The sequence below is a fragment of the Oncorhynchus tshawytscha genome, linkage group LG06 (assembly GCF_018296145.1).
Source record: "Oncorhynchus tshawytscha isolate Ot180627B linkage group LG06, Otsh_v2.0, whole genome shotgun sequence".
NCBI classification, from domain to species: domain Eukaryota; kingdom Metazoa; phylum Chordata; class Actinopteri; order Salmoniformes; family Salmonidae; genus Oncorhynchus; species Oncorhynchus tshawytscha.
Window position 1 is genome coordinate 13,874,266 of NC_056434.1, and position 26,417 is coordinate 13,900,682.

Here is a 26,417-nt window from a genome sequence, read left to right on the forward strand (position 1 = left end):
GGACTGTTGTACCTTGGAGAATGCTTTAAGTAATCTCAGCTATTTAGATTATTGCTTAACACAACGGAAGAAGGTATGCTTGGGGCAAACTTTCCGTGTACTGTACATGAAATAGGCCTACCTGTAAAGCACTAGGATTAATACCAATGCACCACACCCTAGCTCGTGACCTACTTTTTAGGTTGCCATTGTAAAGATCTGGCTCAGCTCAAACGTCAGCCTCCTATGAGGATCATCTATGCCCAAATAGGGTAAACAATCATTTGATTGGTTCAGTGATCAAACTCTGACCAATCAAAAAAGCTGTCTCCTAACAAGACACAAGAAAGCGCCTTGTTGTAAGGAAGTAGCCTACAAACAAGAAATGTAGAGGAGCAATGATGTGACGGTATCTCTATGCAGCTGGAATGGGTAAGTCCTATTCGTTGCTATAGATCAGTGCTTGACTTGGACTGAAATAGGTGCCATTACTCATTTTGGGTGTGGGTACTGTCATTTCGCTACACTCGCATTAACATCTGCTAACCATGTGTATGTGACAAATAACATTTGATTTGATTTGTTAATATTTAAGTGCAGGAGCTCCACAAACTTTTGAGCAAAAATTCTATAAGAGGAACAGGAACTCAAACAATAGAAAATCTGAGGTGATAAATAAAAGTGATTTAGAATAAAGGTCATACATTATTTTAAATGTTTGAGTAAACCATCGATGTAGAACCGGAATAAACATTCTACCAACACAAACAAAAAATATACAACCATCTATTTATTTTACACACTATGATGAGCTACTTTAATGAATTATTATGGGTATGCTACATGGATTCAGTGAAACGAAACTAAGGCAGCAATCAGGCTAGTGGATCAGGCTACACATTTAAGAGGTGACATATAACAAATAAAGCACATTTGGGGCCAGTTCTGAATAAGTTAATTATAGCATTCTGAAATGGCTTCAACTTGACGTGTAAAATAATAAACACTTAAAATAATCTCTGTACATTATGATTGCTGAAATTAGCTTTGTGATTTAAAATAAATGTAAGTCCTGAAAATAAAGTAATGTATGGAATGCATTTTGAACCAGCAGCTATCGTGTAATAACGCTCGTCAATTTTTTTTTCAGTGTTCGTTTATTCAACTTGTGTACAAAACTGGATGAACATTCTATTCCTGTTTTGAAGTAAGCGTATTTTGACAAGCATGTTTTATATACATTTTGGTTTAATAATTTCAATGACTGACTTCAGCAGTGGCGTGTATTCATGGATCCTTCAATTCGCAAGAGGCTGAACATACAGTTGAAGTCGGAAGTTTACATACACCTTAGCCAAATACATTTAAGCTCAGTTTTTCACAATTCCTGACATTTAATCCTAGTAAAGATTCCCTGTCTTAGGTCAGTTAGGATCAACACTTTATTTTAAGAATGTGAAATGTCAGAATAATAGTAGTGATTTATTTCAGCTTTTATTTCTTTCATCACATTCCCAGTGGGTCAGAAGTTTACATACACTCAATTAGTATTTAGTAGCATTGCCTTTAAATTGTTTAACTTGGGTCAAACGTTTCGGATAGCCTTCCACAAGCTTCCCACAATAATTTGGATAAATTTAGGCCCATTCCTCCTGACAGAGCTGCAGTAACTGAGTCCGGTTTGTAGGCCTCCTTGCTCACACACGCTTTTTCAGTTCTGCCCACAAATTTTCTATGGGATTGAGGTCAGGGCTTTGTGATGGCCACTCCAATACCTTGACTTTGTTGTCCTTAAGCCATTTTGCCACAACTTTGGAAGTATGCTTGGGGTCATTGTCCTTTTGGAAGACCCATTTGCAACCAAGCTTTAACTTCCTGACTGATGTCTTGAGATGTTGCCTCAATATATCCACATAATTGTACTTCCTCATGATGCCATCCATTTTGTGAAGTGCACCAGTCCCTCTTGCAACAAAGGACCCCCACAACATGATGTTGCCACCCCCATGCTTCACGGTTGGGATGGTATTCTTCGGCTTGCAAGCCTCCCCCTTTTTCCTCCAAACATAACGATGGTCATTATGGCCAAACAGTTCTATTTTTGTTTCATCAGACCAGAGGACGTTTCTCCAAAAAGTACAATCTTTGTCCCCATGTGCAGTTGTAAACCGTAGTCTGTCTTTTTTATGCCGATTTTGGAGTAGTGGCTTCTTTCTTGCTGAGCGGCCTTTCTGGTTATGTCGATATAGGACTGGTTTTACTGTGGATATAGATACTTTTGTACTTGTTTCCTCCAGCATCTTCACAGGGTCTTTGCTGTTGTTCTGGGATTGATTTGCACTTCTCGCACCAAAGTATGTTCATTTCTAGGAGACAGAACGTGTCTCCTTCCTGAGCGGTATGACGGCTGCGTGGTCCTGTGGTGTTTATACTTGCGTACTATTGATTGTACAGATGAACGTGGTACCTTCAGGCATTTGGAAATTGCTCCCAAGGATGAACCAGACTTGTGGAGGTCTACAATTTGTTTTCTGAGGTCTTGACTGATTTATTTAGATTTTCCCATGATGTCAAGCAAAGAGGCACTGAGTTTGAAGGCAGGCCTTGAAATACATCCACAGGGACACCTCCAATTGACTCAGATGATGTCAATTACCCTATCAGAAGCTTCTAAAGCCATGACATCATTTTCTGGAATTTTTCAAGCTGTTTCAAGGCACAGTCAACTTAGTCTATGTGAACTTCTGACCCACTTGAATTGTGATACAGTGAATTATAAGTGAAATAATCTGTCTGTAAACAATTGTTGGAAAAATGAATTGTGTCATGCACAAAGTAGGTGTCCTAACCGACTTGCCAAAACTATATTTTATTGACAAGAAATTTGTGGAGTGGTTGGAAAAACAAGTTTTAATGACTCCAACCTAAGTGTATGTAAACATCTGACTTCAACTGTATCTCATCATTAGAAAGCAAGCGAAACAGCGCCCCTCTGTCTCTGTATGTGTAGCCCATCTATCTGATGCTGTCTGGTCAAAAAGAGTATGACATTGTTGCCACCTGTAGCATTGAATGCAAGGTAAGTCGGTGAGCATTTGGCCTCCCTTGATAAAAAAACTACAAGTATTAAATAATAGCCAATCAGTGTTGAGCTAAACTGTTAATGGTCCTGGCGCACTAAAACAAGTGTCAAGGGAAGCCAGTTTGAATTTGGCTTCACTTCAATCACATCGAGAGCAATACTTCATTGACAGAAACTACTTGAATTGTTGCATCTCGTTGTGTTGTTGGATAACTAGCTAAAATTGTATTTTTCCTAAATTAGCCATGGATGGGGATTTGGACTTGTGGATTTTCTTAATTCTCTGTACTGTCCAATGATTATAACGGCGATTCTGATCCATTCATACATTGTTCCCCTGGCCTGAGAGGATGGACGTTCAATATATAGCTAGATGTAGTAGGCTAATATTAACTAGCTAACATTCTCCATAAAAGAAAGGCTAGCGAGCAAGCATTTTAGCCAGGTAGCCTAGGACAACAACAAAAAAAGCATGTACTGTTGGACAGTCATAGACTGTTTCATCAACATGAAAGTGTGGAGGATGGCATTGGCGTTTCTCTACAAGTAGGGTGAGTCAACGTGTTTTTTCTACTTGCGAACACCCACACACAAACACACAACAGAACCATGGACAGCCACATAATTGTTAGCTTACGTTGATTGGAATAAATTGTTTTTGTAATTTTTTAGTTGTCACAGTATTAGACTAAGCATAGGTGATTAGATGATGTTGAATTGGTGCCGGAATACTGGAGGTAGCTCCTGTTTTCTTTGAGACTTGCGGTAACTCGAAAATGTCATTAACATTAACTTGCTTGACCATGCTGTAGGTCACATAACTGTTTGTTACATGTATTATGCTTTGTGGACTTCACCGGACAGAGGTTGCTCTCCGGTTTTGTTTTAAAACTAAGGTGTGGTTTAATTTATTCTGCCACGGTGTCTTCTTATTGTCTCAGCCTTAGGCCTATACAGTACATTCAGAAAGTATTCAGACCCCTTGACTTTTTCCACATTTTGTTACGTTACAGCCTTATCCTAAAATGGATTAAATCGTTTTTCCCCCTCATCAACCTACACACAACCCCAAAATGACAAAGCAAAAACAGTTTTTTAGCCATTTTTGCTAATTGATACAACTAAACAACTGCTATCACATTTACATAAGTATTCAGACCCTTTACTGAGTACTTTGTTGAAGCACCTTTGGCAGCGATTACAGCCTTGAGTCATTGGCATACCTGACTCGCCACAAGCTTGGCACACCTGTATTTCAAATTGGAGCAAAGCACGTTAACAGTAGCATGGAGAAATCCAGTCTGTTGGTGTTAACATTCCACTCCTTGCCATTCCAAACAATCATTAGTAATGACTCGGAATCAAATCACATTTTTTATTTGTCAAATGCTTCATAGACAACAGGTGTAGACTAACAGTGAAATGCTTACTTACGGGTCGAATAATGCAGTTAATACAAAATGTAATATAAAATATTGAAATAGTGACACGAATAAAAATAACATGAGTAGAAAATAACATGGCTATATACAGGGAGTACCAGTACCGATTCGATGTGCAGGGGTATGAGGTATTTGAGGTTGCTATGTACTGTACATCATAGGAGGCTATAGAGGAGCTATAGGAGGACGGGCTCATTGTAATGGCTGGAATGGAATTAATGGAATGGTACCAAACACAAGGAAGCAACATGTTTGGCTCCATTCCAACCATTATAATGAGCCTGTCCTCCTATAGCTCCTCCCACCAGCCTCCTCTGCTGTGCATATAAGTAGGGGTAACATGACTAGGCAACAGGATAGATAATAGACAGTGCATGTTATGTGTGTGTGGGCATCAGTGGCGGTCGGTGACATTTAAGATGATAACCATGCGCAATACCAAGCGTTGGCTGGAGTGGTGTAAAGCTCGCTGCCATTGGACTCTGGAGCAGTGGAAAGCGTTCTCTGGAGTGATGAATCCCGCTTCACCATCTGGCAGTCCGACGGAAGAATCTGGGTCTGGGATGCCAGGAGAACGCTACCTGTCCCAATGCATAGTGCCAACTGTAAAGTTTGGTGGAGGAGGAATAATGGTCTGGGGCTGTTTTTCATGGTTTGGGCTAGGCCCCTTAGTTCCAGTGAAGGGAAATCTTAACGCTACAGCATACAATGACATTCTAAACGATTCTGTGCATCCAATTTTGTGGCAACAGTTTGGGGAAGGCCCTTTCCTGTTTCAGCATGACAATACCCCATGCACAAAGCGAGGTCCATACAGAAATGGTTTGTTGAGATCAGTGTGGAAGAACTTGTATGGCTTGCATAGAGCCCTGACCACAACCCCATCGAACACGTTTGGGATGAATTGAAACGCAGACTGTCCACATATTTTTGGTCATGTAGTGTATTTAACAGTCTTGTTTACAAGTCTTATGGCATTGGGGTTCAGGGTCCTGTTGGTTCCAGACTTGGTGCAATGGTACTGCTTGCCATACGGCAGCAGAGGGAACAGTATGTGGCTTGGGTGGCTGGAGACTATGACAATTTTTTTGGGCCTTCCTCTGACACCGCCTGGTATAGAGGTCTTGGATGGAAGGGAGCTCGGCCCCAGTGATGTACTGGGACGTACGCACTACCCTCCGTAGTGCCTTGCAATTGCTATAATCAAATGGTGATGCAGCCAGTCAAGATGTTCTCGGTGGTGAAGCTGTACGGTTGGTGTGTGTGGACCATGATAGATCCTTAGTGATGTGGACACAGAGGAACTTGACCCACTCCACTACAGCCCTGTCGGTGTGAATGGTGGTATGCTCGGCCCTCCATTTCCTTTAGTCCACGATCAGCTCCTTTTGTCTTACTGATGTTGAGGGAGAGGTTGTTGTCCTGGCATTACACTGTCGGGACCACCTCCATATAGGCTGTCTCTTCGGTGATCAGGCCTACCACCGTTGTGTCGTCTGCAAACTTAATGATGGTATTGGAGTCGTGGGTGAACAGGGAGTACAGGAGGGGACTAAGCACGTCCTCCTGAGGGGTCAGTGTGGTGGATGTGTTGTGCTGGTGGTCTCGTGCATGGTTCAGTGTTGCTTGGCTTAGAGCGAACATGGAGTGCATTTAGGTCATCTGGTAAGCATGTGTCACTGGGCAGCTTGTGATTGGGTTTCCCTTTGTAATCCGTGATAGTTTCCCAGCCCTGCCACACCCAACGAGCATCAGAGCCGGTGTAGTAGGATTCGATCTTAGTCTTGTATGAACTCTTTGCCTGTTTGATGATTCGTTAGAGTGCGTAGCGGGATTTCTTATAAGCATCTGGGTTAGTGTTCCGCTCTTTTGAAAGAGGCAGCTCTAGCCTTTTGCTCAAGGCTGCTGTTTCCTGTAATCCATGGCGTCTGGTTGGGATATGTACGTACGGTCACTGTGGGGATGACATCGTCAATGCACTTATTAATGAAGCCGGTTGCCTCTTGGCACTTGGAGACTGCAGCATAAGCTAACTTGGAGCCGAGGTGGCAGTGGAGAGCAAGTGTTCTGGAAATGCCTCCCGGGTGGCGCAGTGGTTAAGGGCGCTGTACGGCAGCGCCAGCTGTGCCATCAGAGACTCTGGGTTCGCGCCGAGGCTCTGTCGTAACCGGCCGCGACCGGGAGGTCCATGGGGCGACGCACATGGCCTAGCGTCGTCCGGGTTAGGGAGGGCTTGGTCGGTAGGGATGTCCTTGTCTCATCGCGCACCAGCGACTCCTGTGGCGGGCCGGGCGCAGTGCGCCCTAGCCAAGGTTGCCAGGTGCATGGTGTTTCCTCCGACACATTGATGCGGCTGGCTTCCGGGTTGGATGCACGCTGTTTTAAGAAGCAGTGCGGCTAGGTTGGGTTGTGTATCGGAGGACGCATGACTTTCAACCTTCGTCTCTCCCGAGCCCGTACGGGAGTTGTAGCGATGAGACAAGATAGTAGCTACTACAACCATTTGGACACCACGAAATTGGGGAGAAAAAGGAGGTATAAATTCAACAACAAAAAAAAATGTTCTGGAAATATAAAGTTCAATAATATTTTATTGATCAAACATTCCAATTGCAAAATTATGCATAAACTATGAGGTGGACTCCAGTTACATACCTGTGGTGTGTCATCTTCATCACCGCATACTCTGCCAGAGACGCGGCATGGTATCGACGAAGATGCCATAATGTTGACTCATCGAGTTCCTGTGTCTTCACCAAGGCCGTGAATCTCAAGTTCTGCCATCTGTAATACATACGCAACTATATGATAGAGTTTGAACATCTTCATTCAGACCCTTGATTCAGAACCTGGAACACACATGTTGTGTATTTAAGTCTAAGCTGTTGGGGCGGGGGTTCTAAGCTGACATGTGGATTTGTTATAAGATGGTCATACTATGGATCATTTAGCTATTTGATTTGGAGTTTTAGGACCTCTTTAGGTTTAAAATATAAAATTGTTTGTAAACGTTTGAATTTGGCCTTTCACTACTATAGCACATAGAAACGCATTGAATAACACATTCATAAATGGCAAAAATGACAGTCCAAAAATAAGTGTCTGTCCTATATCTAGGAGATATAAGAAAGCTCAGAACAGAAAATATATAAATATTTTTTTATACATATTTAAACACTTTTTTGGGAGTAGGCACAAAACTAAGCTCCATACTTCCATTCATCTCTTTAATCCAGTACTGGTTACCTTCAGACAAGTCACTAGCATAAACTGATGGATTTTGATGGGAATGATTCTATTATGTTCCTTATATATAAGCACCGGTGCATCAATAGACTCTCGGGGGTTTTTTAAGTTCAAGAAAAATGAACTGACTCACTTGGTCCGTATACAGTGTTCAAGAGGAGGAATGAGATCAGTGTCCACACCTTGGCAGCCAGCAGATATTCCTGAGGTACCTACAACTGGACATAAATACAAGAATACAAACTCTTCATGAGGAACATTAACTTGATATTAACTTATGATTAGCACTGTAAGTCATTCATTTTTCAAGTGAAATACATATGAGTGATATGTGAGATGAATGAATAGAGCCTGATCATTTCACATCAATAACAGAATTACCCAAATAGCTACAGTACATAAGAAAGGGATGTATCTGTGTTGAGTTCTCTAGCAGATCAAACCAACCCAGATCATCATCATCGGTGATCCATACGTACAGACAGTTAAGCAGATTTCCTCCTGCTGATTGGCTAGGCCATCGTAGTAGTACAGGTCAAACTCCCCGATCACTCACTCAGCAGCTCCTGCACACCAAAGAGCACGCTGAAATGGCTCTCACTGCACACCACCCAGATAGGGAACTTGGGAGTCTTCAGGTTGGAGCCAACCTTCAAAATGTATCAAACCATACATGATCATTAGAAAAAAAAAGGTATCTGGAAATAGAACGTCTTGGTTGAGAAGTGTAGACATTAATACTGTGTCATGTAACCATGTGTTTTTACAGCAGTCCAATGTCACTGCGACATCTTATTCCCTTGAGAAGGGTCAGGTTTCCATTGCCTGAATCCAGCTCCATATTGTTGTTGAAGACATTGGACACAGCCTGTCCACACAGCAATAAATTGACAAGCTCCTATGGAATAATAATAAAACAAAATAAATGTCAGGGTGGATTATGTTTAAATTCATACAGTAAACATATAACGTAATACAGTACATCTCCTTCAAAAGTTGATATTTGGTTGCTTTGAAAATCAAACACAATTCAATATCACTTTTGCAATACGGTAAATAGCCTATTAACTTGTTGACAACTTAACAAATTAAATGTTGGGTTCACGCTGTCATCAAGGCAAAGGGTGGCTACTCTGAAGAATCTCAAATATAAAATATATTTTGATTTGTTTAACACTTCTTTTGTTACTACATGATTCCATAAGTGTTATTTCATAGTTTTGATGTCTTCACTTCTATTCACAATTTAGAAAATAGTCAAACTAAAGAAAAACCTTTCAATGAGTAGATGTGTCCAAAACTTTGACTGGTACTGTGTGTGTGTGTGTGTGTGTGTGTGTGTGTATATATATATTTTTTTTTTACACATATAACTCATTTTTTGGGTAGGCACACAGTGGGAACCACATGTGGAGATGATCCGTTCATCTACTCTGTGTCTCACAAAGACACAGCGGTTGGAACCAAAAACTGTAATGTACTTCCATTAAAAAATGTTTAACCGGTACAGGTTACCTGCAGACGAGTCCCGTGACACTTGTGGGGGTCATAGAACCAAACAGAGAGAACCATTGTGAGAGTCTCCCCCTTCCATAGAGTGTTCGGACACTACAGACGCTTTCGAGAGAAGACTGATTTTCGGAATGTCTCACACACCATCTAGCTCTGCCACCTTTCACTGCTGATGCGAAAGTGCGACATCGGTGGATATGTCTAAATTAAATTGACGGATTTTGATGGAGATTTTTAAAATTATGTTACTTAGATTGACACACCGCTGCATCAATTGACTTTTGTGAAGAAAAATAACCGTGGCACACATCTGAATGCACTCACAATGATTCCTTTCGATGATTCCTCACAACGATATGTTTTCCTGAATTGCATTGTGAAAGCCTAACACCCTAATATCGTATTTTATAACACGCTTTCAAATGATGCCCACCTGACCTAGATTGCGATTTATAATGGAACGTTTCTGGTTTGCGTGAACAGTAATTGTGTGATGGTAAGGATGTAGGGTTGTGTTCCAAACAACTACAACTGTGCTTGCTCTAATTCCTCAACGACAGCTAGAAGAGCTCAAAAAAGCTCCCTATAGTCCTAGACTCTTCTTTGAGTCATAAAAGTGCATTGAAATTACTGAGGAACTATGCACACTTTGGAGAGGTTTGTCCACTTGGAGACACCAGTTAGTCATCTCACTCAAACCCTCAAACTCAAAATGTTTTTGTCTTATGTTGCACCTACCCCATATTTGCCAGGAATATTATTCTCATGTTACTGATTGTATCCAGAGTATAATCAGATTTCGTTAATATTTATGCTTCTGCTATTGTTGTCCTCAACTATTTGGTTGAATAATTTTCCCATAATCTCAAAACAATTGCTACCATGGTTATGCATTTCATATTTCTTCTGTGAGAAACATTTCAGTTTAGCCCTAAATTTCTTGTTAACAAACTATAGTTTTGCCAAGTCTGTTAGGACATCTACTTTGTGCATGACACAATTCATTTTTCCAACAATTGTTTACAGACAGATTTTCACTTTTAATTCACTGTATCACAATTCCAGTGGGTCAAAAGTTTACATACACTAAGTTGACTGTGCCTTTAAACAGCTTGAAAAATTCCAGAAAATGATGTCATGGCTTTAGAAGCTTCTGATAGGCTAAGTGACATCATTTGAGTCAATTGGAGGTGTACCTGTGGATGTATTTCAAGGCCTACCGTAAAACGCAATGCCTCTTTGCTTGACATCATGGGAAAATCAAAAGAAATCAACCAAAACATTGAAGACCTCCAGAAATCTGGTTAATCCTTGGGAGCAATTTCCAACCGCTTGAATGTACCACGTTCATCTGTACAAACAATAGTATGCGAGCATAAACATGATGGGACCAGGCAGCAGTCATACCACTCAGGAAGGAGACACATTCTGTCTCCTAGAGATGAACATACTTTGGTGCAAAAAGTGCAAATCAATCCCAGAACAACAGCAAAGGACCACAGTAAAAACAGTCCTATATCGACATAACCTGAAAGGCTGCTCAGCAAGGAAGAAGCCACTGCTCCAAAACCACCATAAAAAAGCCAGACTACTGTTTGCAACTGCACATGGGGACAAAGATCATACTTTTTGGAGAAATGTCCTCTGGTCTGATGAATCAAAAATAGAACTGTTCGGCCATAATGACCATTGTTATGTTTGGAGGAAAAAGGGAGGAAAAAGGGGAAGCATCACCTCAAGACATCAGTCAGGAAGTTAAAGCTTGGTCGCAAATGGGTCTTCCAAATGGACAACCGTAAACAATCCCAAGCATACTTCCAGAGTTGTGGCAAAATGGCTTAAGGACAACAAAGTCAAGGTACTGGAGTGGCCATCACAAAGCCCTAACCTCAATCCCATAGAAATTGTGTGGGCAGAACTGAAAAAGCGTGTGTGAGCAAGGATGCCTACAAACCAGATTCAGTTACACCAGATCTGTCAGCAGGAATGGGCCCAAATTCACACAACTTATTGTGGGAAGCTTGTGGAAGGCTATCCCAAACGTTTGACCCAAGTTAAACAATTTCAAGGCGATGCTACCAAATACTAATTGAGTGTATGTAAACTTCTGACCCACTGGGAATGTGATGAAAAAAAATAAAAGCTGAAATAAATCATTCTCTACTATTATTGACATTTCACATTCTTAAAATAAAGTGTTGATCCTAACTGACCTAAGACAGGGAATTTTTTACTAGGATTAAATGTCAGGAATTGTGAAATACTGAGTTTAAATGTATTTGGCTAAGGTGTATGTAAACTTCCGACTTCAACTGTAGGCCAAATCCCACAAGTGTAAAGGGTTAATATACCACATCCACGATTTCCTATGTTTTGGAATTGAAGTATAGAGAGGGTTGAGGTACGTCAGCAAGTCTAGACCATCTGACCCGATGCCTTGGAGGGAGCCCTTTGAGTCATAAACTCTGATCTGATTGGATGCATCATCAAAGACCTGTCAAATGAATATATACTAAACAAAAATATAAAACGCTACATGTAAAGTGTTGGTCCCATGTTCCATGAGCTGAAATAGAAGACCACAGAAATGTTCCATACGCACAGCTTACTCCATCAAAGGTTTGGGACACATTTGTTTACATCCCTGTAAGTGAGCATTTCTCCTTTGCCAAGATAATCCATCCACCTGACAGGTGTGGCACATCAAGAAGCTGATTAAACAGCATGAACATTACACAGGTGCACCTTGTGCGGGGGACAAAAGGCCATTCTAAAATGTGCAGTTTTGTCACAGAACACAATGCCACAGATGTGTCAAGTTTTGAAGGAGTGTGCAATTGGCATGCTGACTGCCAGAATGTCCACCAGAGTTGTTGCCAGAGAATTGAATGTTAATTTATCTACCACAAGCCGCCTCCAACATTGTTTTAGAGAACTTGGCAGAACGTCCAACTGGCCTCACAACCGCAGATCACATGTAACTAAGCCACCCCAGGACCTCCACATCCGGCTTCTTCACCTGCTTGATCATCTGAGACCAGCCACCAAGACAGCTGATGAAACGGAGTTTGCACAACCACTGAATTTCTGCGCAAACTGTCAGAAACCGTCTCAGGAAAGCTCGTCATCCTCAGCAGGGTCTTGACACGGTGGGCAAATGCTTACCTTCGATGGCCACTGGTACACTGGAGAAGTGTGCTCTACACGGATGAATCCCGCTTTCAACTTTACTGGACAGATGGCAATATGGCGTCGTGTAGACGAGCGGTTTGCTGATGTCAACATTGTGAATAGAGTGCCCCATGGTGGTGGTGGGTTTATGGTATGGGAAGGCATACGTTACAGACAATGAACACAATTGCATTTTATTGATGGCAATTTGAACGCACAGAGATACCGTGACAAGATCCTGAGGCCCATTGTCGTGCCATTCATTCTGTCTTCACCTCGTGTTTCAGCATGATAATGCACGGCCTCAAGGATCTGTACACAATTCCTGTAAGATGAAAATGTCCCAGTTCTTCCATGGCCTGCGTACTGTACTCACCAGACATGTCACCCATTGAGCATATTTAACATGCTCTGGATCGATGTGTACGACAGCGTGTTCCAGTTCCCACCAATATCCAGCAACTTCACGCAGCCATTGAAGAGGAGTGGGACAACATTCCACAGGCCACAATCAACAGCCTGATCAACTCGATGCGAAGGAGATGCATGAGGCAAATAGGGGTCACACCAGATACTGACTGGATTTTTGATCCACACCCCTACTTTTTTAAAGGTTTCTGTGACTAACTGATGCATAGCTGTAGTCCCAGTCATGTGAAATCCATAGATTTCAACTGACTTATTTCCTTATATAAATTGTAACTCTGTAAAATCTTAGAAATCTTTGCATGTTGCGTTTCTATATTTTTTTGAGTGTAGTTTCTCTACTAAAAAAACGATCAAACTTAGCTCTGTATTATTATCAGCCATCATTCACCTTTCACCATCTCCTTTCATCTCTTTGGTCGAAAATTCGGTTCGGAGAGCAGTCAGGCCGTGATTGGTCCAAAAACCTGACCAATTGCGTTTCAGTGGACTGCTACAGGCTATCTTCATTGTCTTGAATTTCCCTGTTAAAAAGTAAAGTAAGCAGTTGCGAGAGCAAATTGGTCATTGGGGAGCAAACTGGAAAATTGGTGTGACGGGAGAGAGAAGACATCCCTGTGGGGAGTCGGGATGTGGCGTATTTATGAAAGTGCAGTAAAGTCTTGACATAAAGTAAGTATTTCTTCATGTGAACAAAAATCTCTACTCTCTAATTAATTGTGGAAATGCAGTTCTCTCGCTCAGTCACACTAGCAAGATCTCAAGATAATTTGCACGCACCACACTGGCCTGTCCTCTGCTCGCCACATTTCTTCTCTAGACTCAAGTGTTTGCTCGAGCAATTATGTTTCATCTTGCTCGCGTGTGCCATCTTGCGCCAGTTAGACTTTTGAGTCATAGAAAAGTGCCTGATATTCTAACAGGCTGACCACACCGCTCTGGTCGCTTGCGCCAGCGTTGCAAAATAAATTTAAAAATCCATGTTATTCAATTATTGGACAGACAATGCTCGCGCGCCAACGAGCGTCTGCGTTGCCAAGGGCTAAAATAGATCAAATCAATTCTATTTCTGAAGCAGATCGCGCTGCAAGTCCTGCCTCTCCCATCTCCTCATTGGTTTAGAGAAGCAGGTACCCACGTGCCATCTCCTCATTGGTTATACCCACGTGGGTGATGGAAAGATGATCTGTTTTGCCGGTCGTTGTGGTAATACTATGAAAGTTTAGATGGCAATCACAATATAAATTCAAAGATGAAAAAGCCTGAAGGAGGAGAGATGACTAGAAACGGTTGACGGTTTTATGTGTGGATTAATTGTTGGAGTAGAGGGTCTTGTGCATTTCAGGTAAAATAACAACTCAATGTTTATATCCCAGGACAAATTAGCTAGCAAGTGCAAGCTAACTAGCTAAATTGCCATACATGTTTAATGCTTTTCGATCTGTCCCCAAATTGATGTAATTGGTTCAGATTTTGTTGTGATATTTTAAGCTGCGTGTTGTGATCGCGTTTGGTGTAGGGGGACAAAATATATTTATGCACAATGGCGCACAATGGCTTACGATGGCGCACGCGCGCAGCCGGTTAGGGTTCTGTGTAAGAATTGATTTGTGTTGATTCAGCTGCGGGATCGAGGCACCACCAGTACAGAGCTTGCTCAGGAATGGCAGCAGGCAGGTGTGAGTGCATCTACACGCACAGTGAGGCGAAGACTTTTGGAGGATGGCCTGGTGTCAAGAAGGGCCGCAAAGAAGCCACTTCTCTCCAGGAAAAACATCAGGGACAGACTGATATTCTGCAAAAGGTACAGGGATTGGACTGCCGAGGACTGGGGTAAAGTCATTTTCTCTGTTGAATCCCCTTTCCGATTGTTTGGGGCATCCGGAAAAAAGCTTGTCAAGACAAGGTGAGTGCAACCATCAGTCCTGTGTCATGCCAACAGTAAAGCATCCTGAGACCATTCATGTGTGGGGTTGCTTCTCAGACAAGGGAGTGGGCTCACTCACAATTTTGCCTAAGAACACAGCCATGAATAAAGAATGGTACCAACACATCCTCCGAGAGCAACTTCTCCCAACCATCCAAGAAAAGTTTGGTGACAAACAATGCCTTTTCCAGCATGATGGAGCACCTTGTCATAAGGCAAAAGTGATAACTAAGTGGCTCGGGGAACAAAACATTGATATTTTGGGTCCTTGGCCAGGAAAGTCCCCAGACCTTAATCCCATTGAGTACTTGTGGTCAATCCTCAAGAGGCGGGTGGACAAACAAAAACCCACAAATTCTGACAAACTTCAAGCATTGATTTTACAAGAATGGTCTGCCATCAGTCAGGATGTGGCCCAGAAGTTAATTGACAGCATGCTAGGGTGAATTGCAGAGGTCTTAAAAAAGAAGGGTCAACACTGCAAATATTGACTCTTTGCATCAACTTCATGTAATTGTCAATAAAAGCCTTTGACACTTGAGAAATGCTTGTAATTATACTTCAGTATTCCATAGTAACATCTGACAAAAATATCTAAAGACACTGAAGCAGCAAACTTTGTGGAAATTAATATTTGTGTCATTCTCAACCCTTTTGGCCACAACTGTACTACACCAGGAGTAGGCATACAATTTAGCCACAGAGGATCAATAGCTTATTTAATTTTTCATAGCCTTGCTGTGGATTGTGTAGCCCAATCACAAGGCATGTCTACATGCAGCCAAAACAGGCCTTAAAATAAAATCACAGGTTGGAAAGCAAATGGATTCTGATGAAAAGAGAAGACTAATCTGTCTCTAGGCTACCAAATACAATGATTCAGAAAGTATTCACACACCATGACTTGTTCCACAGCCTAAATTTAAAATGGATAAAATGTTGATTGTGTCACTGGCCTACACACAATATCCATAATGTCAAAGTGGAATGGATGTTTTAAGAAATGTTTTCTAAAAAGCATGGTGAAGTTATTAATTACACTTTGGATGGGTTATCAATACACCCAGTCACTAAAAAGATACAGTCGTCCTTCCTCACTCACTAGCCGGAGAGGATGGAAATCGCTCAGGGATTTCATCATGAGGCCAAATGTGATTTTAAAACAGTTACAGAGTTTAATGGTTATAAAATAATACAATTGAAGATGGATCAACAACATTGTAGTTATTACTCCACAATACTAACCTAAATGACAGAGTGAAAAGAAGGAAGTCTACAGAATAAAAATATTCCAAAACATGCATCCTGTTTGCAACAAGGCACTAAAGTAATACTGCAAAAAATGTGGCAAAGTTATTTACTTTTTGTCCTGCATACAAAGTGATATGTTTGGGGCAAATCCAATACAACACATCACTAAGTACCCACTCTTCATATTTTCAAACATGGGGGTGGCTACATCATTTTATGGGTATGCTTTTCATCGACAATGACTAGGGAGTTTTTTTAGAATAAAAATAAATGTAATAGAGCTAAGCACTGGCTAAATTCTAGAGGAAAACCTGGTTCAGTCTGTTTTCCAACAGACACTGGCAAACAAATTCACCTTTCAGCAGGACAATAACCTAAAACACAAGGCCAAATGTACAGTTGCTTACCAAGACGGCATTGTATGGCAAGACTTGAAAATGGCTGTCTATCAATGATCAACAACCAACTTGACAGAGCTTGAAGAATTTTTAAAATAATAATGTACAAATATTGTACAATTCAGGTGTGCAAAGCTCTTAGTGGTGGAAAAAGTACCAAATTGTCATACTTGAGTAAAAGTAAAGATATTTTCTATTAAGGTAACTCAAGTAAAAGTGAAAGTCACCCAGTAAAAAGTGGGTGAAACTGAAAGTCACCCAGTACTACTTGAGTATACTACTTGAGTATAATTTTAAAGGTATTTGGTTTTAAATATACTTAAGTATCAAAAGTAAATGTATAAATAATTTCACATTTCTTATATTATTAAGCAAACGGCACAGTTTTCTTTTTACTTTTTAAATTTTATTTTTAATTTAAGGATAGCCAGGGGCACACAACAACACTCAGACATAATTTACAAATGAAGCATTTGTGTTTAGTGAGTCCGCCAGATCAGAGACAGTAGGGATGACGAGGGATGTTCTCTTGATAAGTGTGTGTGAATTGGACCATTTTTTTTTCTTTAGGAATGTAGTGGAGTAAAAGTAGTCAAACATATAAATAGTAAAGTACAGATACCCCCCCCAAAAACGACTTAATTAAAAATTAACATCTGTTGTTCTGCCCCTGAACAAGGCAGTTAACCCACTGTTTCTAGGCCGCCATGAAAATAAGAATTTGTTCTTAACTGACTTGCCTAGTTAAAAAAAAGAAAGTAAAATATTACTTAAGTACTTTACACCACTGAGAAACTTACCCAGAAAGCCTCACAGCTGTTATCGCTGCCAAAGGTTATTCTAACATGTATTGATTGAGGGGTGTGAATACTTATGTAAAAGAGATATTTCTGTATTTAATTTTCAATACATTTGCAACAATTTCAAAAAACCTGTTTTCAATTTTTTATTTTGGAGTATTGTGTGTAGATGGGCATGAAATAAAATAAATTTAATGCATTTTGAATTCAGGCTGTAACACAACAAAATGTGGAATAAGTCAAATGTGTATGAATACATTCTGAATGCACTATATATATTTTAGATATAGGCTACCTTAATTTAAATTACCACATTTTCATGAATTGTATTATATAATCTTGAAGTATAGGCAAAAAAAACTACCAGGGAAGCATACAGCAAAAACTAAACAATTTGGTTTGTCTCTCTTTTCTATTTCAGTAATATTTTATTCACAATGAGCCATTCAATGGAGTCTGCAATTCAGATTGAAAAGTGGACGAAGGAAGAAGTTCATCAGTGGTTGACGACGCGGGTTAACATTCACCATATCTATGCAGACAAGTTGCTAGAAGAGGAGGTATCAGGGGAAGACCTAGAATACTTCCAAAAGAAGGATCTTCTGGATCTGAACATAAAACATGGTCCGGCTGTGAAAATTGTGTCAATGCTTGAGAATTTGAAGAGTGGATTACAGCATAAATCACAATTTCCTGCATACATCAAGAAATGGACACAAGAACAAGTTTGTCAGTGGTTAAGGGAAGAGGCGAAGGTATACCACCAATATGTAGACCGTATTTTGGAAGAGGAAGTGTCAGGCAATTGCCTGTTTTGCTTCAAAAAGAATGATCTTGTGGAACTAGGCATTAAACATGGTCCTGCTGTTAAAATAATTGGCATGCTAGAAAAGTTAAACAATGGACCAGAGCCTATATTACAACCCCCCACACACATCAACGGTGACCAAGACAATCTACAGAAAACACCTGAGAAGCAAGTAGAACTATGTCAAGTTCTACCAGTTCAGACTGTATCCCCCATGAAGAGCGAACCAAACATAGAAGAGCTCAAAATAGTGAAACCATCAGGGAAAACAGTTACACAAAAGAAGGAAGAACCAAAACCACAGGCCATGGTTGCAGAAAAGTTACCGTCCAAGGTAGGGGTTGTTTAGCATCTCGCTTATTTAATGAGGTACGCTTCTCTCGCACACACACACACACACACACTCAACATACAGTAAGTCCTTGCTTAGTAAAGCAGGTTATATTTGCAAATTAAACACAACGATACATGTGTGTGGCAGCAAACCATTACCATTTTGATTGACTTCTCGGCCCCAAAAAAACACATTTCAAACGAACCCTATTTCATTCCCACAGATCTCAAGCACGCCAAGTTCACTTACCTTGCTCCAGAATACCCTTGACGACTTACATCAGGACGAGTTTAAACGCTTTAAGTCTTCTCTGAAAGACCTAAAACTGAACGGATATAGACTGATTGCACGGAGTCACTTGGAAGACAGCAAGACCCGCACAGAAGTAGCGGACTCGATGACAAAGCACTATGAGGAAGAGGCATTAAATGTCACTCTTCAGATTCTAGGGAGAATCGAACACAATGAACTGGCTGCCCGTCTGAAAAGGGATATGGGTAAGTGAAACAATATTCAGTCAAATGAGTCTTTGAATCTCAATCACAGCCAATTAACATTGGACCTGTATTAATACAATAACTGTTTTTACATTAAAAAGTCATAATTGTCAGTTTGTCACAAACAAGACCATCAGTAATATTTGTTAGGATCACCAGTAATTGATTTCGTTTTGTAATTATTTCTTCAGGTTCACAAATGATGACCGCACAGGACCCCAAAAAGGATTTGAGGAGAGAGACCAATCAGGGTGATAAATTGAAAAACGTATTAACTTGTGGAGGAAATATGATGGACTACTATGATCAATTCGTTATTGTTGTGAACAAGTGTCACAGTGAGCAAATAGAACATCTACAGTTTCTGAGCAAGTTGAAATTGTTCTGTGTCCTGGACTTTGATCCTGACTCTGCAGCTCCTGGTGGCGTATGCAGTTCATACAGAGAATCAAGAGTGGCAAATCTCCATCTCCCAGCCCAATTCCAAGGCGAACCAAATGTTGTGATAAAAAATCTCAACCTGTATAAGCAGACCAGCTGGGTGTTTTGTAATGGGAGGCATGACCTTGACAGGGAATCGGATAGACAGCTGGACTACAAAGACTGGTTCAGGGGAAAACGCAGAGAGATTGAGCATATGGTTTCATTCATTTGCAAACCTGAAGTTCTTCCAAATGGAAGAACTCTTGTCATATTTCTTTTACTGTCACCTGTAACTGATAGAGATCCTGTCTTTGATACTTTCCTGGCATTCTACTCACATGCCGAGGAAAGCATTGTGAGTATTTGTGAATCTAGGAGCACATTTGAGAAATGGAAAGACTTGATACAGGAGAAATGTGAGTCTGACATCACCAGGCAATCAATATTTGAATTAACACTCGGTGAAGTCAATGGTACTATAATGTCACTTGGACCACACAATCAGCCATCAGGAAGACTCCTTCCATCTTCTGACTCCAGCACTGTTGTTCTCCAACAAAAGGATGAAGACCGGATGACAGCTCTAGACATTTTGTGTCAGAATGAATGTGAGAAAGTCTATGATGAAAATTGCACAGAGTTTCAAGACTTCAAAATTAAAGTTGAAGAGGAGTTCTACAGAGGGGGTAAAGTCAACTGGTGGAACTTCTATTTTTGTGAGAAACCCAAAGCAAAGCCTTTCATTAGAAGAGACAAATATGACAATCTGAAAAAGATGGTGAAATATCAAGATCCCAAAACCACATGTGTTTTGCTGAATTTGTTCCATCACCCAGGTTGCGGAGGCACCACCTTAGCCATGCATGTGATGTGGGATTTACGCAGAGTGTTCAGATGTGCTGTGTTGAAGGACAATACATTACCAAAAGCTGAAGTGGCTTTTCAAGTCAAAAACCTAATGAGGCTCGGGAGCCAGAAATCCACACCAGTTCTGCTGTTAGTAGATGACTCAAAGGAAGCAGAGAACACACAAGCTCTCCAGAACTGCATTCGCCAAACTTTTGAAGAGGAAAACACAAGCAGAACTGTAGAAGATTCATCAAACTCAAAAGTCATTATTGTGAGTTGTGTTCGTTGCCATAACCCTGAGGACCAGTTCAAACAGTGCTCAACAAACAGACTGCAGATAACTGCTAAACTGACCAAAAAGGAACAAGATAATTTTGAGGAAAAACTGGTGGAACTTAAAGGAAGTCATGAAAAACCTGAAAACTTCTACAGTTTTATGATCATGAAGAGTAACTTTGACAAGAAGTACATAGCTGATGTTGTGAGCAACACTCTGAAGGACTTGGACATGAGCACAAAGAAAGCTCAACTCCTTGCTTTCTTAGCACTGTTGAACTCATATGATGCAGAATCAGACATATCTATGTCTCTCTGTGAGGAATTTTTGGGGATGAAAAGTTTGCAAATGGCTTACTGGGGTCAAGATCATGTACTTGACAGAATGGAGCCTTACTCCAATTTGCTAAAACAATTCAATGTTGAGGAACGTGGAAGATACAAAGCAATTCGAATCCTTCATCATGATATAGCCTCTGCATGTCTTGAAGAGTTGGACAGACGCTACAACATTAAACGGAGTGAAATAACCTTGGACATGCTGCACTGTGATATACTGTTCAAACCCCGTGTAGTAAAAGACACCCTCATGCTAACAATTCAACGCGTGCTAGTTGAAAGGCAGCGCAAAAAAGTTGGAGCGACTCATTTTTCTCCATTGATAGAAAAGATTCACAGTCAAGCGGGAGGACAAAACATCCGAGACATCTTTGTGAAAGCATCTTCCCGGTTTGTTACAAGGGCATCTATTCCTCAAGCTCTTGCAAGGTATCTCTACCTCTATGAGCAAGATTTTCCCCAAGCACTCATTTGGGCAGTAAAGGCCATGGGCGTCAAAGAAAACTCATACACAGCTGATACAGTTGGACAGGTTTACAAAAGTAATCTTAAACATAATATTCAGAGTGAAAAGCTAAAGACTCCACTCAAGCCAGAGGACTTTGAGACTAACCTAAAGATAGCACAAAAAGCCTCAAATGCCTTTCAAATGGCTCAAAAGCTGGCCATGAAGAATGAAACGGAAGAGCAAACTGATGAAAATCTCACAAAAACACCCTACAACACCTCTGGTTATGTGGGAGAGATGGAAACTACACTGACAGTCTTTGAAATGATAAGCAACCTGCCGTTCTTTGAAGGTACTGATAAAGTGAAAAGGATGAACATGCAGAGCTTTCTGAAAGGAACATTATCCATCAAACATGTGCCCAAAGAAGATAACGAAATCAACAGTAAATATGTTGATATTATCAAAGAACATACACAATTTCTCCTTGCTTTGAAACCTCAGGTCAAGGAAGTTTTTGAATTCTTCAATGGTTACTTCACATACATAAAAGGAAACAATACAGGAGAGCTTGAATCACTGAATCAGAAGAAAATCTCTGATCATTTCACCAGATACATAACACTGGTCTGCTCTTCCCCAGCGGAAATATTTAAAGAACGAGCGGACAACCCTGAACTCAGATTAAGCATGGATATTGAAGAGCATAGGATGTTTTTGGAGGAAAAGAATGCAGACACCTTTGCAGGGATACTTGCAAAGTTGCATCAAAAGATCGACAAGACTGCAGAGGAAGTGGAAAAAATCACAGAATGCTACACATTCCTGCGCCATAATTCTGTGCAAAATAGAAAAGTAGAAACCAATTTCATTTTGGTAAATATAATTCTCCACACACTGAAGCCAAGATCTAAACACGTGAAGAGACACAATGAACTCAGTGATATTCTTATGAAAACATTGCAAGATATAGGATTGCAACATCCCTACCCAGAGCCATACTATCTGGCTTTGTTGTTGCTTTGGCCAGATTCAAATGCAGAAGACACCAATATAAGGGCATATGTGAACTCACTTGGGAAGTCATCCCACAGGCAAATGTCTTATTTGTTGAGAAAGAGCAGCACCATTGCTCACTTCTACTTGGGTCCAAAAGAAGGATTACAAAGACTTGTAACTAAACCCAAACTTGATGAGTGTTTTTCACGCCTACCACGTGCTGATTTGGCCCAACTTTGGCGGAGTGGAAACATTTTTAAGGAGAGGGAAATCGTTGACCGTCTCTATAGGGTCAATGGAACCGTTGAGCAATCAGAACTTTATGCCAATTACGGCAACCTCAAAATCCCAGTTCGGCCAGCCTATCTGGGTGGAATAAGAAGTGGTTTCAGCACTGAAAAGGTGTCGTTCTTCTTAGGATTTGCCATAGATGGACCACTTGCATACGATATCAAGTAGGAATAGGCTATGAGAAGCCCATGTTAAAAAGGCCTCAATGATTCAACTGTATGTTGTGGTCCAAGAGTGTGGTCAATGGGGGAAGTATGGATTAACCACAACCTGACAATCAAAAAAACAAGACACCGTCCAAAACACATTTGCTTAATGGAGGCAAGGATAATCAATGCCAGAAACCCACTGAAAGAAAACAAAGCAGTCAGAAGAACAAGAAGTCCAAGCACGTGGTGGAAAGCAGACCAGTGTCTACAGTCTACACACAGGCTGGATAACATCAGAGAGGTGACATGCAGCGACAGAGACCTCCAAATGGTTATCAGCCACATCCGAAAGGCTGTCCTCAGAGAATAGCGCAGCTACCCTACTCGCTACAGGAATACCACACAGCGAGAGCTGGATGGACTAGTGCTGTATCAAGACGGGATCGTCATCCCAGCTTCACAAGAAGAAGATGTTCTACAACCGATACACAAAGGTCACATGGGGCTGACAAAGTGCCAGAGAAAGGCCCAAGATGTCTGTGTGGTTGCCGGGCATCAGCACCCACAAAGCAAGAAAAGTGACATCATGCAAGTTCTGTACAGAGAATAAACCAACTCAAAAGAGAGGGCCACTTGTCACGACACCTTTATCTAAAAGGTATGTGTCAGAAGATCACGGTTGACCTGTGTGAGCAATAGAGGGCAAGAAATACCTTGAAGTGCTGGAATACTTCTCCAGAGACATAGACCATCTACCAACTACCACAAGTGAGATGGGGGATTCCTACCAAACTCGTTAGCGGCAACGCTACCCAGTTTGTTTGTACTGAGTTAGACGAGTTCAGAAAGAGGTATGGTTTCATCCATATACCACCTCCAGCCTCTATTACCTGCAGGCAAACGACGCTGCAGAAAAAGCTGTCAAACAGCGAAACAAATTCTCAAACAACCAGCTTTGATGTGCTACCGAGCCACGCCTATCAGTGCAACGGGAGCAAACCAGCGCAACTCATGACAGGACGGCAGAACCGGATGACCGTCCCCATGCTGAAAAACTACAACCAAAGCACATCAGCCACGATAGTGTGAAACATAAGGATCAGAAAGTCAAACAAGCTTCTACAACAGGAGGTATTCAGTGCGCCCCTTACCTGAACTATAACCTTGACAGAGTGTAAGGGAACTAATCTTTGGGGCGGCAGGTAACCTAGTGGTTAGAGCGTTGGACCAGTAACCGAAAGGTTGCTAGATCGAATCCCTGAGCTGACAAGGTAAACATCTGTTGTTCTGCCCCTGAACAAGGCAGTTAACCCACTGTTCCTAGGCCATCATTGTAAATAAGAATGTGTTCTTAACTGACTTGTTAAATAAAGGTTAAATAAAATTTTACAAAATAAGAGTCAAGCTGGACAGAGAGAAGGGATGGAAAACACTAGCAGTGGTCATCAGCAAGTCTCCAGAGTTGAGATCCTACGTTGTTGAAACTTAACACGGCAACGTCGCTCATCGAAACAGGCGACACCTTCAGGCTGTACCAAAGTCACTCAGTCTACCAGTGAGAACATTGCACAGGCCCTGTCTGTGAGCCAGACCACCAACAAGCCAGCCTCACCACAACCGTGAGAATGACCTCCTGAGGTTTAGAGACACTTGAGAAAACAACAACATTGAGACAAAAAAATCTTTCAATTCCGAAAGTACTTACTTTCTGATTTATTTTTAATTTTTTAAAAGAGACAGCAGCTGTTGCAGGGCAGAATAGTCCCTATGTTGCTGCGGACAAACGGCTGTCTACCGCAGTGTCCTAGTTGACACAGTTATGGGAATTGTTCATGTGAAGAGCAAAAAAAGGGGGAAAAATACATGCTACTCTGAAATACTAATTGTTTGTACTGAAACAGTCCACGATCGTGAGTATTTGTACTAGGAAAGGAGAATGTTATTGACTTTTGATATATCTCAGAAACCGTAGCGATGTCTGATCTATCTGGGATTTATTAGTTAGGCACAGCATCATTAACTGGGTGTTACTAACTAGCAGTGTCTGCTAATATGACAAACCTAGCCAAGAGTACTAGCAGATAGTAGCTCTGTGGACTGCATTTTAAGTTACCTGCCTTCTGAGTTATTAAACCTAACTAAACTGGATTGCTGCCTGCATGGTTTCCATTAGGATACTTGTAGTATAGGCTACTTTTTTCTGTTAAACAGCCACCAGACTACCATGAAGGCAGATGTTTTACTCTTCCAATCCTCTGGGTTATATTTGGTAGAGACTGCGATTTAGTAATACGGTTCAATACTTCTCTCTTACTCATTGAGACAAGAATGAGAATGATGTGTTTTACTCAGTGTGCATAGGCGCCAGCACCAAACAACAAGTGTTCTTACTGGGGAGAGTGATGACTAATGAGGTTACTGCCAGAGTTCGACCTCAGAGCTGTATATACTTTGAGTCTCTAGTGTTTGGAGAAACATCCAGCGATATTGGAAATGCTGATGCAACGAGGAGTTTAAATTATATATATATATATATATATATATAGTCCTTTCAATCTGGATGTTGAAGAATGTAAAATATCTGTGAAGTTTACATCCTGCCATCCTGGGAGAAACCAGGGAAGTAACTGCAGGAATGACGAAAGACTGTCAAGACGAGACATTCTACGTGCTCCTGGATGCAATGTCCAGAAATGCAGGAAAATGCATGTGATGTCTAACAAGTAGATTTGAGAATGGAGAATAATGAAGCATTGCGTGTGTGTGTGCATTGTTAGTTTTGGCATATCAACCTGAAAAAAATGAATATGAAACGTTGTTTCAAGGTGACACTTATCTTTATGTTGCAGCAGGACTGTGAATACACATCTATTGTAAATATCTCAATTTCACAGATATTGTACATGTTGTAACATTGTGGTAATCAATGTAAATAACTGTAGGACCAACCGTACAATTATGTAATGAGCATATTGTATTATGAGAGAAACTCATACGAACAACAAGTACAGTTGTACAGGTAGAGAGAGATTCTGCAGATACGAAGGCCTGAATATTGAAATGTATTGTACGGTATGTGTTATTCTCTAATATTGTTGAGTTACTTTCTTGTTTATTTTGATGGATTATAAACTAGAATTGCTCCTGAGTAGAATGGACTCCCTTTTGCTGCGACACAACGTGCAGGCAATTATGTACTGTGCAATATGCATGTCCCAAAATGAAAAATGTACTGGACACCGTGCAATACGAATGGGCTAAATAACAATGTGTTTAAAATGTGTTTCCTAAAGTTTATAATTGTAATATTATAATATTGTAAATACTATTAAGAATAGCATTGTTTTATTTGTATTACTGTTACTATAATCACTACTTGTAACTATTGTCAATGCTATAATATGATTTGTGCTATTAAAGGGGCAATCAGCAGTTGTTACATCCATTTTTGGACCTATAAAAAATATGTATTCATTGATTCTTGAAGAATTTAACTTATAAAATGCCTCATGAGCTTTGTTCAACTGTCGTACCCCATCAGATCCCAAAATATAAGCTTGTTTCGCTCCAATGTTTGTAAACATAGAACATGTGAACAATATAGCCTCAAAACATGGTTCAAACTATAATTTTGATATCATAGATGGTCAGTCATCCATAGTTCTGTCTATGAATTTGAGAGGGGTTACATATCCCCTGCCTCATCCCTCAGATTTTTACTAAATCAAGGACAGTCCGCTTTGTTATCATTTCTACTGCTGATGGCCGCT

General features: G+C 40.8%; 1 protein-coding gene and 1 long non-coding RNA gene across 2 annotated transcripts; one reads left to right on the plus strand and one right to left on the minus strand.

Moving 5' to 3' along the window:
• The first annotated feature begins 353 nt into the window (after positions 1-353).
• LOC112252066 (sterile alpha motif domain-containing protein 9-like) lies at positions 354-26,082 on the plus strand. Its single transcript, XM_024422979.2, has 4 exons — positions 354-411; positions 17,656-18,376; positions 18,600-18,873; positions 19,065-26,082. The coding sequence occupies exons 2-4, from the start codon at positions 17,672-17,674 to the stop codon at positions 22,664-22,666; spliced, it is 4,581 nt and encodes a 1,526-aa protein (XP_024278747.1). The 5' UTR covers positions 354-411; positions 17,656-17,671; the 3' UTR covers positions 22,667-26,082.
• Positions 7,160-8,912, minus strand: LOC112252067. The gene is made up of 3 exons (XR_002953807.2): positions 8,229-8,912; positions 7,883-7,967; positions 7,160-7,287 (listed from the first exon to the last, which is right to left on the minus strand). It is a non-coding gene; the product is annotated as an uncharacterized LOC112252067 (long non-coding RNA).
• Positions 26,083-26,417: the final 335 nt, after the last annotated feature.

What these genes read in the sequence shown, in the direction of transcription:
- LOC112252066 (XM_024422979.2), top strand. Translation starts at nt 17,672, where the DNA reads ATGAGCCATTCAATGGAGTCTGCAATTCAGATTGAAAAGTGGACGAAG. An exon ending in CAGAAAAGTTACCGTCCAAG is followed by an intron (nt 18,377 to 18,599) that starts GTAGGGGTTGTT and finishes TCATTCCCACAG; the next exon opens with ATCTCAAGCACGCCAAGTTC. An exon ending in CCGTCTGAAAAGGGATATGG is followed by an intron (nt 18,874 to 19,064) that starts GTAAGTGAAACA and finishes TTATTTCTTCAG; the next exon opens with GTTCACAAATGATGACCGCA.